Consider the following 19872-nt stretch of genomic DNA (forward strand, 5'->3'; position numbering starts at 1 on the left):
CCTCCAAAAGACCTATCACTAGTGGTGTACCCCAGGGTTCAGTCCTTATGCTACTCCTCTTTGATATGTACTTCTTGGAGGTCAAAGCTAATGTTAATGGTTTATGGCTGACCATGTTTCCAGATCACTGTAAACTTAGTGCCGTCATAAACTCTCCAGTAGATACTAGCACCCTCCAACATCCAACAAGAGGGCCTTTCCCAAACAAATAGCTGGTGTAATCACCATGGACTACAGTTAAATTCCAAAAAATGTATAATGTATAATCTATAATCTGTAATGTATAGTCTTCTTCAGTAAGCATGACAAGCCTGATAACTATCACATCAATTGCACATCCCTGAAAACTGACACAGCAATTAGTGACCTAGGAACCTATGTGGGCAACAAATTGTCCTATGATCACCATGTATCCATTATTGTTAAAAAGTGTCTTTCATTGCAGAGCTTATTAGTAAGGATGTGGCATCTAGGTCCAGGCATGTGATCATTCCGTGGTATTCAACAACTATTAGGTCAATCATTAAGTATAATGTACACTTCAGTATGTACCTGTCCAAACACTTAACACATCTTGAATGGTCATAACATTTTCTCGCCAAGAAAATTAAGAGCCTTGTTCCTCTTCTGGGTACCATACAGGCTAGTGTGGGGTGATCTCTGCCTCATGCTCAGAGCCTTAGCAGACCCTGTACTCTCAGATCTACTGAGCATCTGCAAGTCCATTGGTGGCATAAACATTCACTTAAGAGATCTTAATTTCTTCTGCAACATAAAATAGGACATGATGAAGGAATAGTTGTGTATCGCAGACAATACCACTTCTTTGGAGGGGTCTTCTTTTCCACATAAAGCAAAGAATTTCCCTTACTCTATTCAGATATAATCTGAATAAATGGATGAGAAATCACACATTTCTCCCTAGGTTAGCAGTTTTATCCCTTATTGATAGGATTATTCATACTTAAATTACATGAGCTAAAATTTCATGTGAACTCAAGACTGAGATTCTGAAGATCCTCATAGATCAATAGCCTAGTAAGTACCTATGAATTTCACAGGTACAGGAAGAATATTGTGTAGATGCTGATATAGATTTACCATTTACAGATTTGTCCTAGGTGCTTGAGAATATATGATGGCCGGGGGGGTGCTGACACCTGTGAGTTTGATAGCTAACCTGCTGAATTTATAAATAATAAAACAGGAATTCCACTTATTTATGCATTACAGTATTAAGCATTGATCTTACATCACAGTTATTGTCTTCTACCTCCTACATCTGTCAATCACATGATTTGTTTAGCATCTACTGATGCCTGTGTAATGTAATAACTCCTTCACCCATTAGCCTGTACCTTACAAACCCATATGTTAAGTCTCCAAGATGACTTTTGTGTCCTAAGATTTATTTGACTTTACATTCTTTTGATAGCCTTGTTGTTGAAACAGCTGCATCTTGGTCTGTTTTTTTTTTTTTTTTGCCTACCACTTCTTTCACTCCTGTCAAACAGGCTTGAGGAAGAGAAGAGATGATGTCTGTTGCTATAGAGGCTTCTTGAAATGTCCGTCAAGCTGTGCAGCCTATATGATACAAGAATTGTGAGTACAAATAATTGGCTCTGAAGGTTGAAGCAGTAGATTCTGGTGCCTTTGTCATAAATTGGGGATACAGTTTTAAAGACGTTCTAGAAGGTCGACATTCACATTGAAGATATTGCTTTTTTTGTTTTGTTTTGTTTTTTTTCCACTGAAGTCTTGTCCCAGGGGTTATATGATATTGTCCAATAAGTAGCAGAGATCAAAGACTTTCCTTGGTAGGCAGTAGACTCTGAGCTATATAGTATGGTCTCTTTCAGGGTATCATAGCATGTGGTAATATTGGGAAGGATACTTGCAATGTCATATGATACCACAGATATTGCCCCAAAAAACAAGACTATATGCTTACTTTGTTAACATTTATTCTTGCTTTATTATTATTCCTATCACTCCTCAACACCAGAGTGTTATGGAACATACCATTGGCCAGTCCTCCCTTAGCTCTATTATAATGGTCAGAAAACAGCTCCATTTCCTCCAGATTAGCTGTACCACAGTCCTAGATGGTAAAAATTGCAATGTTACAGCCAAGTATTCTGCCCTCTCTAGAATGTCTGTTAATGCAGGAGGTTTCAAATCTATACAAAATTACAGGCTCATAGAAAGTTATTAGGCTACTGGCCCAGGAGGCCCTTACAAGCCTAGCCAAGAATTTAGGCCATGTTCCAGCAAGTAAGCACCCTATGCCACTGTCCAGCAGGGACACAGGTGGAATCCCAGGGGTGTACTTTCTGTTCCCCATCCAGTTATTCAGGTTGCACTTAAAAAGGTTTAATGAGGTACTCTGCTTTACGTGGAGAGGGAGTCTATTCCACAAAAGGGGGAGTCTCTGGGACACAAATCTGTCCTGCCAACAAGTCCTATTGATGTCACAGATCAGGTTGAGGTCGCGTGTGCGGGTTACTCAAGTGGAGCTTGACTTGTGGATATACAGCAGTCCCATCAGGGTGGGGTCTGAGAGTGCTATGTATACCAGACAGAGATCACCTCTGAGGAGTCTGTAGGAGACTGAGTTGAGGGTCAGGGCTTTTAGCCTATCTGTGTAAGGTAGATGTTTGAGGCCCTGGATTCTCCGGGTGAGGAACCTCTGTGGTCTCGCCAGCTGCTGCATCTGCTTTGTGAGGTACATGCCGAAAGGGACATTGTACTCAATAATGGGTCTTAGAAGAATACAGGGATGTTATGACCACCTTGTCCCTGGATGAGATACCCTTACTAATGAGGTAGGCTATGTAAAAGCTTTCTGTACAATGGAGGCAATATGATGGTCAAAAGTCAGTTTGCTATCAACCTGGGTACCCAAGTCCCTCACGACTGATTGCATGCTTAATACCTTATTATCAATATGATAATTTGTGGGGATGTCAATCTCCCGAAAAGGGATGATGATGCATTTTTTGGCATTCAGTTTGAGGCCATGCTTCTAGCATCAGTCATTTGCTCAGGTGACACCCTCTTGGAGGATGTCCACATCACTAAGGGAATTGATGACAGCACCCAGCTTGCAGTCATCTGCAGACTTGGTCAGCCATAGCCCACTAGATTTGGCCTGCACCTCTGAGAAGTATATCCCGAACAGCAGAGGCCCCAAGACCAATCCCTGGGGTAAACCACTTGTTACAGTTTTGCTACTTGAGGTTGCTTTTCCCTATTTTGACTAGGTGGGTTCTATCAATGAGCCAGTTTGCTACCCATCTGGTAAAATATGGACTGATGCCTAGTTGAGAGAGTTTATCTATTATACCTGAGTGGGGAATAGTATTGAAGGCTCTGGCCAGGTCAAGGTAGGCATTGTGCACTGTCTTCCCCTCGTCTATGGCCTTGGTGACTGTCTCAAAGAAGTCAACCAAATTTAACAGGCATGACCTCTCCTTGACAAAACCAAACTGTGTGAGATTAAGTGTCTGGAGGATGCCAATGTCCTTGTTAATGAGGTCCATGATAATCCACTCCATGGCCTTGCAGATCAGGCTAGTTAGGCTGATGGGTGTATAATTTCCTGGATTAGTGGATGCTCCACCTTTGTGCAAAGAGATGATAGTAGCTGTCCTCCACTCGGTTGGGACTCAGGCTTTGGTTGAATAGGGTGCCTAATGGTGCTGCAAGTTCCTGCCTGAGTTCATGTAGGATGCAGCCTGGGATGTTATCAGGTCCCATGGAGGCTGTATTTTTCACCTTTGAGAGGGCTGTGATGACTTGCTCTCTAGATATAAGGGGAGGAGGGCAGGTACTGAGGATGTCTTGTTTTACCTATTGGGGGGACAGAGGAGTGAAGTTTTCACTTAACCTGTCTGCCAGCAGGTTGGCTATATCTACAGCATTTGTATATGTGGTGTCCCTGACCACCAGTTCTGAGCAGATCTGGGTGCTTCCTTTGAGATTGTGGACATATGTGAAGAAGGACTTATGATTGTCTTTAGTAGATGTGGCCAGTTTACACTCAAAGTTTGCTTTGGAGGATTTCACTACTGCTCTTATTTGCTTGTTCAGGCTAAGAAGAGACTGCTTCCAATTAGGCACCTGCTCCTTCTTGGATTTTTTCCTTTTATTATAGAGTTTATTTACTGTAGATGCCCACCAGACAGATTTACTCTTACTTGAAGAGGATGATTTTGTCCTGTCTGGTATTCCTGACTCCATGCAGCTATATAAATGCTCATATAGTACTTTAGTATAGGCTTGGACATATGTGCCAGTTCCTATGGAGGGGGATGGGGCTGTGAAGCTGTTCCTACCTTTCCTCAGGAGTTTGTAATCAGCTTTGGAGAAGTTTTTTGTTTGACCCTAGCTGGGGGGGTCAGGGGAGATGGTGACTTCGAAAGTGACTGCTTTGCGGTTGGATCTTACCAGGGATGATGACACTGTAGGGATGCTGTAGTGGTTACTCATGTTGGTTAATACCAAGTCCAAGATATTTTCACCTCCTGTGGGGGTGTCAACCAACTGGTCCAAGGCATTTGCAGTGATGAAATCAAGGAATCTCTGGGCATTTGTTTTTTGGCATGAATATGTCCTCTAGTCTATTGTTGGATAGTTAAAGTCACCCAGGTCAGAGTAAAGGGTTGAATCTTGATAGATTTGAAGAGGTCCAGATAGGTGGAGTGGGCATTATGAGTCAGAGTTGGAGGACTATAGATAGCTTTGATTTGAATAGGGGTCTTATCAATTGTTAATTGCACCAGGAGTGTTTGCTGTGCATCATACTGTTTGACCAGCCTAGAGATGTGTATGCCTTTTATATATATATATTGCAATTCCACCTCCTTTTGTTTTTCTGCCCACAGTTTGGGGTCTGAATGAATGATAGGATGAGTAGCCTGGTATGACTGGGGTGCTCTCCGCAGCTTTGAACCAGGTTTCTGTGACTGCACAAATGTCAGCTTCTTCCAGGGTTAAGAATGCTTGGAATGAGTTCAGTTTCATGTTTAGACTCCTAGCACTTACCAGCATGACCTTTAAGTTACATTTTGATGAAATCTTCATGGTGGTAGTTTTGACCTCATAGCATTGCCTAAAAAGGCACTATGGGGAGGCAAGAGCCTTTGCCAGGAGCATGAAGGGAGACAGATGTAGGCCATCTCTGGCAAAGCATCGTGGTCAAGACTAATTAGACACAGGCTGCTTACACTGACTTCCTCTTGTCTAACCAAGGGGCACAAATTGCCAACAAATGCTGTCTCATTCTGGGAAAAATATCCAACCCATTTTAGGGAAGTTCTTGCTATCTGTTATAATAATGTGTGCACAGAAGCCTAGAAACCTGTGAAATAAACTGCATAATAATGTGATAGCCACCCTAACTATAGTTTTATAGTACTGCAGTAGGCTCATGGAAAAATACTCTGCTAAAGAAATTACAGGTTTGGTTTGTTCTGTAAATTAACAGATCATATAGGCAATATCCCTTACCATATTAAAATAAAATACTATAATTATAATATGGTAGATCCTCTGCAAATCACATTAGCTTTCCTGGTTCAAGCACTGCACAAATAGTCATATATTAAAAGGCAGTATATGTCCAGGTTCTGGTGGCTGAACAAAAATCATTTATAATCAGTTAATGTTTGGGGGTCATATCTTCATTGTGGCACTTACCCACCAGCAATGGTGTACAAGATTTCTTTCACATGCTTCCAATGATACAACTTCCTAGTAATCATGCCAGCACTGTAATTTACCACTATATTCATTAGATTCAAACATTTGTACATTGAGAATATATTGTTTTTGTTTCAGGGTAATGACACAGGGGAGAGCAGGGATACGTATGTCCCAAACCCTTCCTGTAAAGATTTTGCCAAATATGAATGGATTGGTCAGCTTATGGGAGCTGCCTTCAGAGGAAATGAATTCCTGGTGAGTGTTTCACAAAGATGTGACTCTTCCCTTTTTGTTTCATTGCTTGTGTTGTATTTTTTTTAATCTACTCAGTTGTCTATTGTGTTGTATGTTTCTCATCACTGATATGTATATATAAATTTACACTTAATTTATTGTTTTGTAAATAGGTCATATATTATGTATATGTTGCTGTTTTTTCTTTCCTTCCTCAGGGTGCATATTAAAAGTGAAAATGTTCATTATTTTTTTAATCTTTATTAATCTTGAAAAAACACAGTAAGAGACATATACAATCATCACAACTTGTACAATTACCTTCTTTTAGTTCTTCAGTTTAACAGCTCATTTCAGCACGTATCACAGACCCTCATTTTGATACTTATTTCTTCTTGTTTGAACGCTATTAAATAAGCATTATGCCTTGTGTATGTTTCCTTAGTGGGGCATTTTCCTTTAAAAATGCAGTACAGGCTAGCCTGCTTTGTAATGTAGAAGGCTAAAGTCCTGCCTATGCCTCAGGTGACCAGAGTTTGATTAGTGGCTCAGGTGTCTGTAGAAGCTGGGCAGGGAGGATGGGAGCTGACACAACCATCCTGGGGAGGAAGGTGGTTCTGGCTCACCACATGAGTGACACCTAATGGAAGCACTATGTTGTACCCAGTCAAGACTGAGCTTGCGCTCTCTAAGTGCATCAAACTATCAGCCCTGGGGAACTTTGCATACGGATATATGGAAGACAGCAATAGAAGAGATTGAAGAACTGCTCAGGGGGAGTGTGCCAAGTTGAGTATGCAGAAGTTCAGTATCAGTATCTGGTTCAACCAGCAATCTGTGGGCCTGTATCCTGGAACCAGTACCCAACCTCCTCAGCCCTTCCAATGAAGAGCAAAAAAAAAACTTTTCACTATAAAAGGCTGATTGTTACATTGTAAGCAATCATCTCTTTACAGTTAGATCTATGCCCCACCACTCTTCCAATGAACCAGGTAGTCAGATGAAAAACATCCTGCAACCTTTCTCAGAAATTCAGGTCCCATTGCTATGCCCTTCCCCAACCCTCCTTCAACATATTTTATTAAAAAAAAATAAATTCCTTCTTTTATACCCTGCCTCCAGTGGTCATTGCAACACTCATGTTTTTGTTTTAAAAAACAGATCTTATTTTTAAACTGGAGCAAACTGCTTGCTACAAATGTAACAAACATTTGCTATAGTTCATATCCTGCCTGCACAGAGCACTACTGTACCTATGTTTTACTTTAAAAAAAGAAATCTTCTTAAACTGTAGCAAGCTACTTACCACAAATGAAGCAAACAGTAACAACTCCTACAGTTTATACCCTGCCTGTACAGAGTGGTACAGTGTTCAGATTTTGGATAAAAAAGAAAAAAAAAATAGCAGTTGCTGCAGTTTAGACCACACACTGAGTACTTCAGTTCTCCAGTATGAATACAAATGCAAACTGGCTTTTAAAGACACTTTAAGATTGTCTGCTGTTACAGGAGACTTGCTCTACTACTGATATGTTGCTTAATTCTGGAATAGCATCCACACAGAATAAAACTCTCTGACAAACCCAGTAGTTTTAAACCACTACATAAACAATATCTTAACCAATCCTGGTCCTGCACATGCTCATCTCAAGGCTTTGTGTTCACAGTACGATACTCTTCAAATACTCTCCTTTAACAAAATACACTCAACCTCTCACTGAAATGAGAAAACAATTTTTATAAATAACTGCTGCCTGCACAATCCATTAAGTTGCATGTGGGTTTTCTCTTTAATAACTTCCACCTCTGTAAAATCTTAGCCTGTGTAAATGTAACTACTGTTTGTGTAGAAGTGTAAACAGAAATGTAACTACTCTGCGTTTAACTGGAACTTAGTATAATGCAATGTAAGCAAATGGAGCTTTTCTCCCTGGGCCTCCACTGAAATGGGTATTACCAGTCGGACTTTCCCAGTGAAGAAAGACAAATCAATAAAATAAATAAAATCTGTTATTACATTAGAGATTGGGATCAGCTGATCACGCCCCCAACACTTCGTGCCTGAGGCAGTTGCCCTTCTTGCCCACCCTAGCTACGCTCCTGACTCTAGGTCCTTGCAAAATCTTTTTTATATATGATTCTGAAAGTTTAGAATTATGCCACAGAACAAGTTTATCTCTGCCAAACTTTTCATTACTTCTTTAAAATATAATCAAATCGCTGTCCTGTCATCTGTGAAACACTGGAGTCATGCCTGTCACTCATCGCATTTATTGTCATTGCACACTTCTTCCACGATCCATTTTTTCTGCCAATTTTTGAATATTCAGACCTTCGCATACATTATAATTCACACTGTAATTTCTATAATTTCCATCACCTGTGTCAAATTAGTTTGGTTAATAGCTAATAATAATTAGCCAAGATACACAGGGAGAAAAGGGAGACATCTAACCTTAGTAGCACCTTTAGTTTTCAGTTTAAATGAATAAATACATTCATATGGCATGCTTTGTTTTATTTAAGTTTTCTGCCAGAAGGATATATAAACAAAATGTGCTCAAGTAAGTATGCTGCAGTCGTTGGTTGTTTAATCATGAATCTGTTTTGCCATTTACTTGCTTTCTGATCTTATCCTTCACCTTTATGCCCAGTTTTAATCCTGCACATATTACAGCTGCTTATGTTATAAATGTATGTTTAAATAAGATTACGTAGTGTGTGTGTGTGTGTGTGTGTGTGTGTGTGTGTGTGTGTGTGTGTGTATATATATATATATATATATATATATATATATATATATATATATATACACACACACACACACACACACACACACACACACACACACATACAACTATATAAGTTTGTACAAATACTTGATGCAAATGAAATGTGTAAAAGCATGCAGCCAGTACTCTGACTCTGCCCCAGACCACTCAAGTCGAAGTATCAGCCCATGAAGCTGTAGGAACTGACTGGGGAAAGGCGGTGATGAGCATCTGATGCTTGCTTAGTCCTCCAAGGGAGAACATTTGTTTCAGTGATTTGGACCAAGTCCTTCTGGCAATTTCCAAAATTAAAAACATTATTTCCGTGGATCCTAACTATATTTCTAGATGGTGGCTGAGAAGCATAAAGTCTCTTTAAAAAAAAAAAAAAAAAAAAAAAAAAAAAACTTCCGTCGGCTCTTCAATCTGAATCTCTGCACTGGTTATGTCCCTGAAGACTAGAGAATGGCAATTGTGATGCCCTTGCATAAAGGCGATCCCCATACTGACCCTGGGAATTACATCCCTATTAGTCTCACTAGTTTTATTTGCAAGGTTATAGAATGTATAATAACTGAACTAATAAAAAATTATAAAGGTGATTGTATATCCCTGGATACACACAATTTTGGTTTTGTAAAAGGAAGGTCATGGTTGAGTTCTTTGAAAAGGTTACTAAGGACATGGAATATGGCATACAGTTTGCACTGCTTATCTGGACCTTGTCACACCTTTGACACTATCTTAAATTGTGGGATTATTGACAAACTGTCCTAACTCAACATTACCCCACACATAGTTAAATGGCTATCTGACAAACATCATACAGATAAGGCCAAGGTATTTGATCTAGGCAGGAAAATGTCACTCATGGTGCCCCATGAGCCTCTTTTCTGAGTTCTTCCTCTTCAGTATATATTTCTGTAATAAAAGATGAGAACAAGGGACTATGGCTTGCAAAGTTTGCCAGTGATTGCACCCTGGGGTGGTCATCAATTCCCATTCTTATACTCAAATTCACCAGCAAGGACTGCACAAAACAGATGCCTGGTGCATTAATCATGGGGTAACCCTCAACACTACAAAATGTAACATTTTCTTTATGTTATTTAACGTCACTACTGCATACCATATAGATAAGCATTCCTCTTAAAACTGACACAGTCCAAGCTTGTGTTAATAACAAATGCTTATTTGACCACCATGTTTCTGTGACAGTTACAAAATCCTTCTACCTTGCACAGCTTATCCTTCATGGCATCTCCTCAAGGCCCAAAGAAGTAATAGTCCCACTTTATTCATCCTTTATTAGGCCCATCATTGACTATAATGCACTCTTCTGCATGTATCTCGCCAAGCACATACCAGCTTGAAGACCTTAATGTTCCTTTACCAACAGATCTCAGGTCTCAATACTCTTATCTACTCGGGGAGACTAAAAGCTTTGTCTCTGTAGTAATTGTCACATAATAATAAATATACATATATATAAACAAATAAATAGTGAGGGTGGTAATACAAACACCAGTTCTAGAGACCTAAACCTGAACTATCACATTAATGATACCTGATGGTATGACAGATACCTACCCCAACATGACACTCATTTCTGGAATAGGCTGCCCTTATCTATCAAGCAAAATACTTTATCAAGCAACCTTTAGGACCAGTGTGGCTGACTGGATGAGTGATCACAGATTTTCAACAGGACCACCTGGAAAAAGTCTACTTAATGGGGGAGCACTGTTAGTATCCCATCTGATTTGGATAATGTGGCTTACCTTCTTGACGGGCCACTTAGACCATAAGCTTAGTAAGAACCTCAAGCCTAAGAACTTATAATGGCCAACTGGCTACAACAGTGAGACATAGATAGATTATTCTACTTTTAATTTGTTAGATAGCTTAAAAGAACATTGTAATGTTCCATTTTTTTCCTCCGGGCCTCATTTAAGGCTGTATTCCATTCATAAGACTAATTTGCCTTCACTTATTGGTATCTCTCAAATCTGTCTTCTGATATCCATGCAATCTTATAATAAACAATATAGGAGACTGATATATCTTTATACCTTACATGTTACCATATTTTTAGGTATTTTATTTCTTTTTTTAATTTTTATCATCTTTTATCTTCAGTATCTGCTTCATTACACCTACATCAGCATTTAAACCATTAATGTCACTCTTTCATTTCATGCATTTAAACTCACAGCATAAATTTGTATCTAGATTACAATTAGCCATAGCTGTGTTATAGAGGGATAAAGCCCTGACTATAGTCCAGGCAACCTAGGTTTGATTAGTGATTTGGGCACCTGAGGTGTGGGCAGGGAGGGATGGGTGTGCTTGTCCCAGGGGATAGGGACATTCATCTTGACACTCCCTGAAGGGAGATGTGGTCCGTAGCAGGGGAGTAGCCCTTGGATAGCTTAACAAGATGAATGTAGGGGGAGGAACAAAAAGTAGGGAAAATCCTAACAAAGGAAAACATCTCTCCCCTTCATTGATGCAGTTGCCAGCACAACCTTCAGGATTCTCTTCCGTAACATGGAGCCAGCCCAGAATAGTAAGTTGGCCCAGGGATGGAAGGTGGAGCTGGCAGACGCAGTAATACATGGGGCACTTTGGAAGATCTAGAAGATCTAGAAGATATGAAGCACTTGGGAGAGGGGACAAAATTAATTAAAATAAAAAGACTGGTATAGCATTTACTTCTTTCTCTCTTTTCCTGTTGACATATCACAAACTATGTAGTTTTTGCAGATGATACTGTCTTGGTTTAGTTTTCCAGATTTACAACAATCCGTGCCATAAAGAACCATTAAATCAATAAAAAAAGCAAAAAAAAACATCAAAGTAAGCACTTTCCCTTGAAATAGACCTCATCAGACTGTGAACATAATTCGATTTCTGTAATTAATATAGCATGTGCCTCATCACATCATACACATTGTCAAATGATCAAATGAGTCTCAAATAGACATTTGCAGCTAGTATATCTCTAATCAAGATGGACATTGTCACATAAAGAAATGAGTCTCAATGAGACATCCCTTTTCTTTTTAATTAAATCTTCAAGTTTTCCATTTCATTCAGCCATGGAAAAAGATGTGCATTTAGTGTGCGTTACCATTTATATTCCTTAGAATCCAGTACCACTTTTTGGAATACTTTCCCCTAGATCAATTGTATGCTTTCTAGAACTGCAGATTTAAATCTGTCAGCCACACAAGCAATAGTATGTTTACACAAAGCATTATTAACAGTTTTAAACATTTATTGACATTTTTTTTCATATTTTTGTAGACATATCATAGCACACGTCCATGAAAATGTTTTGCTGAATGAAACAAGTAGTTTTACTTGTCTAAAAAGCTGGACTTTTTTCACATAGAGTGACGCAAACCATGTTTTTGGATGTGCAAGTAAACAAGCCTGGTGGTATAACAGTGCATTCCTCTCAACACAGTTTCCTTCACATCTAATTTTTAGATATTGACATTAGTGACAGAAACCACACTTCTTCATTACTGTAAATACATTTTTTTTCTAGAAGGTTTCTGTAAAAGGTCCTGCAAAGTTTTGCCTGTGTTAAATACAGAACAAGGTGGATCACTGACAGTTTTTAAAATCATAGAAAAACTGTTCGATAATTTCCAATTCTTTATTATACTTTGTATAGCTTTCATATCAATGGGATAAGAAAGTTTAATAAACATAACTTGATTCAGTTCCCTAGTTGTACTCACCTTCAATTCTGAGTACAGCTCTACCATTTTTAACTAAAATAACCTGACTATCCACTACTTCTGAAGGGTAAAGTTTCATTTTCAGTTGTTGTGTCTTTCGGCTTTTCCCGGTTAGGGGTCGCCACAGCGGAACTCCGGTCCGCTAATGATTGGCAGTAGAGTTTTACGTACCGAGTTGCCAGCTCTGACGCACAACCTTCAACGAAGGCACACCCACTCACGCATGCCTTCCCACAGAAGACGCTTTAGCTGAGAATCAAACAGGACAACGTCTTAGTAAGTTTGCTTAATCTAGCCATTTGTCCATTCATAACATTGTTTTTCAACAAACCTAGATGAATGCTGCAGTAATTCTAAAATGTATTACTAGAAATATAGGTTTCCTATTAATACCAAGAGTGAGTCTACCTTCAGGCTTCACAAACAGAATAACAAGGAAATGTATCCAAGATTAATTAAAGTCACATGTAAAATGCAAACATTCATCAATACTGTTCAAAACATTCATAAAATCTTGTAATAAACACACCACTGGCCCAAATAAAAGACAAATTTGATAAGAGGACAGGCCATTAGGGTGTCAAGACTGCTTGCTGACAATAAACAGTTTAAGTAAAGAGCTAGTTATTCATAAAATAATGTTTTAGACAGAGAATATAAAGAAGATGTTACTATCCAGATCTTTGAAGACATTCCAGAGGGACAAAGTTGTTGGAGTTAACCCATTCTTACTTCTAATATCAACTGTTAACCTATTCGTACTGCTAATATCAGTAGTTAACCTATTCATACTGATGATATCAGCAGTTAGTCTATTCTTACTGCTAGTATCAGCAGTAACTTATTATTAATGCAGATATTAGTGTTGTTCAGAACACAAAATGTTCTCATGTGTACTCACAATCAATGGCTTTGGAATACAGTTTGAACTTTTGTCTTCATTTTATATTTGTCTGTCTGCCCTTGCTACCTTCCATATTCACTCCTTTCTTTCCTTCCATGCTTCTTTTTACACTCCCCCTAACCATACTTAATACTGGGCATCTAAACTATAAGATCAGGTTTCTTTTAAATGTATTTTGTTAGACAAAAATACAGTACTCTCTTTGCATAAGTCTAGAAATGCAGCCCTATTAAAGCACGCCTTCACAGTGTGCATACAGTTTCAATGAATGCAGTTTCAATCAGTGAAAATAACCTTCATTGAAGAATACTGATAAGAATAGAATATTCAGTACATTGAGAACAAACAGATAATCATGTTTGGATGGCACAAGGCTTGGGAACCAAGGTTAAAGAGGCGTGTAGATTATTAGGAAATACTTAAGACACAGTTAGTTCATTTGGATGGATTTGCAGAAAGTCATTGCAGTACAGACACTTGAGTATGAGTGCAGAAGTTAGGTCAAATATCTAGCATTCCAGAATATTAATGATATTATTCAAGAGGATCAGAATATGCATGCAGAAACTTTGGACGTAATTGTCAGCACTATTATTGGAGAGAGTACTGAGTTTATGGACAGTATAATGAGTGCAGAAGCTATGGACATTAAGATTTGATTCAGATATTGTTGACATCTACCTCCACTGTACACATTAAAGCATTCTTAACTGAACTACAGTGTGTGCAGACTTTATTCTGAAATGTACCAGAGGATTTGGCCCATAAAGGAGAGACTGGCACCTGTTCAGCACAAGTTTGGGTAATTAACAGATAATGCATTCATTCCAGTTTCTTTCAATTATTTTCAGTTCATACCAGTACTCTACAGTCCTATCAGTTCTTACATATACCTCCAAAAAATGCTCGTCTTCTCACATTCTAATCTTCCTATCAGTTTACTCTTGTGCATGTTTCAGTGTTTGCTCATCTCCCTCTTCTGGCTGTCCTGTCTCCCCCTTACCTCCTCATTTCAATGATAGCATGAGTTGGAGCTTTGCTGTGCTGGCCCTGTATAGCCTGCTCACAGTGCCTGCAATGAAGTCATTTGTTGCACACATGAACTCATATAGCATTGAGCACAACACCACATTGTGTTGCCTGTCCCGTTCATGAGACCTTGTATAGAATGGCCACTGTAGTAGTGTGTTATCTCCTATTAATACACCTGCTATCTATTTTCTATGCAGCTCTTTCCACTATGTACCAGCACTATGCAGGCATTAATGCACATCAAAGCAGCAATGAACCATGTCACACTTAATCTTTTAATCTTCTGTGATAGCTAGCACAACATCTTTGTGAATACCTCTCCATAGTGACAAGTCTGAAAGAATATTTGTATAAGTGGATTTATAAATGCAGATGCTCCATCTGGAAACAAAACTTTGGATTAGGAAATAACTTGGGGAGAAAATAATATCTGTACCAGTATTGTTAGTTGTATATTTAAACAAAGTAGAAATAGAAGATATGTACCAGTTGAAATTCTGAGGACTGTGGAACCCTCAGAATTGCAGAACTGCAAGTTTGAAGGTGGAAAGTAACATACTAAGTCTAAAACTGTAGTATCTTAGAATATGTCCCCCTGGTCCAAGCTACAGCAATCTCAAAGTTAAGTAGCTTGTCAATAGGACAGCACAGCACCTCATGGTGGGGGAAGGGGTGAAACCCTCTCTAAAAACACTTTTTAAAGATGTAAAATAAAAATTTAAAACATACCGTTTTTTAAAGGAATTGCAGTTTAATTGTCATAGGTCTCACACTTACATTGAACACATAAAATGGGTTTTCACCTTTTGAAAATAATAAAACTCTTTCAAATGGCTTATATGATAGAGTGAGTTAGTACTGAGAGAAGAAGCTCTGGTTATAGGCTTCCAAGATGGCTGCATTTGGAGTAACAGCTTAATTCTAGCTCTCCCAGTGTGAAAACAGAAATTCAACAGAGAAGGTCCGTAGTCTTTTGTGTTTATGGGTACATTTCAGTAACTGGCTATTAAGTGTATTGCCTGGATGCCAGGGAAAAAAAAGAAATACAAAGGACCTGAAAAAAAATCAGCTACAAAAGGTGGGGAAAAACAATGATTGGGAAAGGTTCTGCAGCTGTTCAACAAAAGCAGTGCAACCTGCACACATGACTTCCACTAACCTACAGGAAGATATAAGACAACTGCACACAGACCTCAAACACTAATGGAGTATATCAACTCAAACAACAACAGGCTGGAAAAAATGGAAGAAGCTTTAAATAGATATTCAGATGATGTAATAAAGCTGCAAAAATCAGAAGCTGAAATGAAGAAAAGGCTGGCTGAATATGAAACTGCTCAAAAGATGTTTAAAAAATAATAGAATTAGAGGACAGTGCATGCACGGAAAACCTGAGATTTTCAGCTGTACCAGAGAAGTTAGAAGGAATAGACTGTATTAACTTTATGAAAGCAAAAATAAGCAACTGAACTGGTTCCACAACAGGAGTTGTTAGTTGAAAGGGCACATCATGTGTATGCTCCAAACCTGGCTATGAGAAAGCAGCCTAGACCTTTAATAGTAAAGATGCAATCTTATCAGCAGAAGGAGTTGATTCTGACAAAACTGTGGCAGAAGGACAAAGTACTAAAACTGGCAGACAGCAGAGTATTTGTGGAGAAAGAATATTTAGAATCATAGAACATTACTAGGCTAATGGTCCTGTGGCCCTTACAAGCCTAGCCAATAGTTTATCCCCAAAAAAGAAACCTCAGTCAGCACCTGATGCCCCGTCAATGAGGGACAAAGATGTAACCCCTGGGACAAATTTATGGTTTCCCACCTACTCATCAAAATTGCGTTTGAAGAGGGCCAGTGAGATACTCTGTATGGGAAGTCTACTTCAGAGATGGGGCAGCCTCTGGGAGACAAACTTGTCTCTCCAGCAGGTTTTGTTGCATATTAGATTTAGGCCTATCAAGCAGGTAATGCACAAGGAGTTAGACTTATGGATATGGAGCATCTCTAGTGGGGCAGGGTTCGATATTACCTTGTAGGAAAGACACATATCACCTCTGAGCAATCTGTATGATACCAAGTAGAGTGATAGTGATTTAAGCCTGTCCACATAGGATAGATGTTGGAGGCCATGGATTCTCTTTGTGAGGTATTTCTGTGGCCTTTCCAGTTGGTGCAGGTGTTTGGAGAGGTACATACCAAATGGGGCATTATACTAAATCATAGGTCTAATAAGGGGGGAGTACAGAGAGGTAATAACCTCCTTTTGTCTGGATGTAATCACTTTACTTATAAGATGAACCAAGTAAAAGGCTTTTCTGATCACAGCCACCACATGATGGTCGAATGTGAGATTGTTGTCAATCTGATTACCCAGGTCTCTCACCACAGGTTGTGTGCTTAGGGGGTTGCCGTTGATGTGGTAATCAGTAGGGGCCATGTTTTTGCCGAATGGTATGATAATACATTTTTTTGCATTTAACTTAAGGCCATGACTTTGGCACCAGTTATTTCTGAGACCCTCTTGCAGTATACTAACATCAATTGCGGGGTCAATGACAGCATCCAACTTACAGTCATCCACAAACTTGTTCAGCCACAGGCCCTTTGTCTTGCCGGTACCTCTGAGAAGTATATGCCAAACAATAGGGGTCCCAGAACAGATCCATGGGGAACACCACTAGTGACAGGTCTGCTGTCGGAGGTGGTGGCACCTATTTTGACCTTGTGGGTCCTATCTGTGAGCCAGTTGGCCACCCATCTGACTAGATAGGGATTAACACCAAGTTGTGTTAGCTTTTTGATGATGCCTGAGTGGGGGATTGTGTCAAAGGCCTTGACCAGGTCAAGGTAACCTGTATGTGCTGACTTTCCCTCATCCAGGGCCTTGGTGACAGTCTCAAAGAAGTCAAAATTACCTATGTCCTTGTTTATGAGATCCATAATAGTACGCTCCATGACTTTACAGATCAGACTTGTCAAGCTGATGGGGCGATAGTTTCCCAGGTCAGTAGTGGCACCACCTTTGCGCAATGGGATGACAATGGCAGTTTTCCAGTCTGATGGAATTAAGCCTCTAGTTAGGCTGTGGTTGAATAGGGTGCTCAATGGCAAAGCTAGTTCTTGCTGTTGATGGTGCAAAATTCAACCAGGGATCCAATCAGGTCCCATGGAAGCTGCATGCCTTGCCTTGGATAGGGTCTTTAATACTTGATCTACAGAGACATGAGGTGTGGGACAAGTATCACGGATGTCAGTTGGGCCTTTGGGGAGGGCGATAAGGGGATGAAGTTTGCGCTGAACCTATCAGCCAGCAGGTTGGCTAAGTCAGCAGGATCAGTGTAAGTGGTATCATTAAGTACTAGTTTGGAACAAACTTGGACTTTGCAATGGAAGTTCCTAACATAACTGAAGAAGTACTAGTGGTTTCCCTTTGTTTTGGAGGCCAGTTTCAACTCATAATTAGCTTTGGAGATTTTCAGTGGTGATCTAATTTGTTTGTTGAGGCAGAGGAGGGAGTTTTTCCGATTTGGAATTTGTTCCTTTTTACCCCTGGACAACAGTTTCTTCCTTTTGTTGTAAAGCCTGTTGATAGAGGATGTCCAGCAGACAGGTTTGTGTTTCCTTGAGGAGCAGACTTTAGTTCTGTTGGGTATAGCTGAGTCCATGCAGTTGTACAGGTGCTTGTATACTGCACTGGTGTACTGTTCAGCATAGTTGTCTGCATCATCTGTGGGGGCTGGTATGAAGCTGCTGATACCCTCCCTTAGGAGTTTGTAGTCAGCTTTTGAGAAGTTTTTTAGCCTGGTTATGGCTGGGGAGGGGTTGAGTGGTATAGAAACCTCAAATGAGACAGACCGATGATCTGATCTCACCAGGGAAGAACATATTATGGGAGTGGTGCAGTATTCCCCCATGTTGGTGAGAACCAAGTCCAGTATGTTATCTCCCCTTGTGGGGGATAAGACCAGCTGATCTAGTGCATTAGAATTGATGAAGTCAAGGAATCGTTGGCTGAGTGCATTAGTGCAGGAATAGTTCACCAAGTCTATGATGGGGTAGTTGAAGTCACCAAGGATTAGGATGTTAGGGTGTACCTTGATGAAGTCAAGTAGGTCCAGGCAGGAGGTCTGGGTGTCCTGAGACATGGAGGGGGGTCTATAGCTGGCTATAACTTAAATGGGTGTCTTGTCAACTGTCAGTTGCACCAGGAATAATTCCAATGCATCATGTTGGTAAACCAGTCTGGAGGTGTGCCTGTCCTTAATGAAGATAGAGACCCTGCCACCCTTAATTGTTCTGAACTCATTTTGGAGTCAGAAAGTGAGGAATGAGGTATAGCCTGCTAAGGCAGGGGTACTCTCTGCAGCCCTGAACCAAGTTTCTGTGACTGCACAGACATCTGCATCTTCCAGTGTGAGGAGAGCCTCCAGTGAGTGCATTTTCAGATTAAGGCTCCTAGCATTAAGCAGCATGAACTCCAATTTGCTTTTTGACATATCTTATATGTTGGAAGACTTGACTTTGAGACATGGCCTAAAAAAGGCACAATGGGGAGGCAAGAGCTTTGGCCAAGATACAGAACCCTAGGGATGACAGGTGGAGGCCATCTCTGGCAAAGCATTATGGCCTGTTAACCATGCCATCCCAGGCAGACAGATACTGGATCCCCTTAGAAAGACACCAGAAACTAAGCCAATTGTTGAAGTCAAACTTTTTTGTTGGTGTTATGGTAGCATTCTTGATGAAGGTAGGATTCTGCTTAGGGCTAGGGTCATACCTGCCTGGAGCACATACTCTGAGACCTCAATCATGTCTCTCTTTATATAATCCAGGGAGGTACATCTCAAGTCATTCACACCAACATGCACAATTACAGAGTCATACTTGTACCTGTTGTGGAGAGACTTGAGTGCATGTGTGATTCTAGCACCTGACAAACAGATGACCGTGACCTTTTCCTTGTTCAGCCTGGTGAGGGGGACATCGGTGTGTCTCACTATCAAGTCGCCATTGACTAGTATGTTTGGTTTATTGTTATGCCTTATGGGCTGCATTGGTTTATTGTTTTGCCTAATGGACTGTGTTTGTGAGACACTGGTGTGTTGATTACTGTGTTTGATGTGATTGGTGTTGTGTGTCGAATGTTTGTTACTGTGTTTTGGGGGTCTCTGTTGTTTAGGTAAGTTTTTGTTGAGGACCTCTGCATAGGTGGGTATGTGGCTCTGTGATGTGGGAGGTGTGGTGCTTGTACTGGCAATCTCCTGAATGTCAGGAATATTGACTGTGGTGTGAGAGAGCATGAATTCCAGCTTACTGATGTAGATGCATCTCTCGCAAATAGAAGAATTATGTGCAAGGAGAGGGGGACTGTCCTTGAACATAAGGCAGGCAGCCACCACACTGTCTCAGTATGTCCATGTCAACCAGGCTATCAGGATAAACTAATGGGAATTGTCCAGACATAGTGCTGTGA

General features: G+C 40.0%; 1 protein-coding gene across 3 annotated transcripts in view; it reads left to right on the top strand.

Annotated features, from left to right (window-relative positions):
* Positions 1 to 19872, top strand: part of LOC122813455 (E3 ubiquitin-protein ligase HECTD3-like) — a 770789-nt gene that overhangs the window by 521474 nt on the left and 229443 nt on the right. For all 3 annotated transcript variants that reach the window (XM_044085771.1, XM_044085770.1, XM_044085772.1), the window contains one exon: positions 5842 to 5961. In XM_044085771.1, the coding sequence (XP_043941706.1) occupies positions 5842 to 5961 (120 nt within the window). The remainder of the gene's footprint in view (positions 1 to 5841; positions 5962 to 19872) is intronic.

Source organism: Protopterus annectens, chromosome 10.part0 (assembly GCF_019279795.1).
Source record: "Protopterus annectens isolate FY-2018-M chromosome 10.part0, PAN1.0, whole genome shotgun sequence".
Classification (NCBI taxonomy): Eukaryota; Metazoa; Chordata; order Ceratodontiformes; family Protopteridae; genus Protopterus; species Protopterus annectens.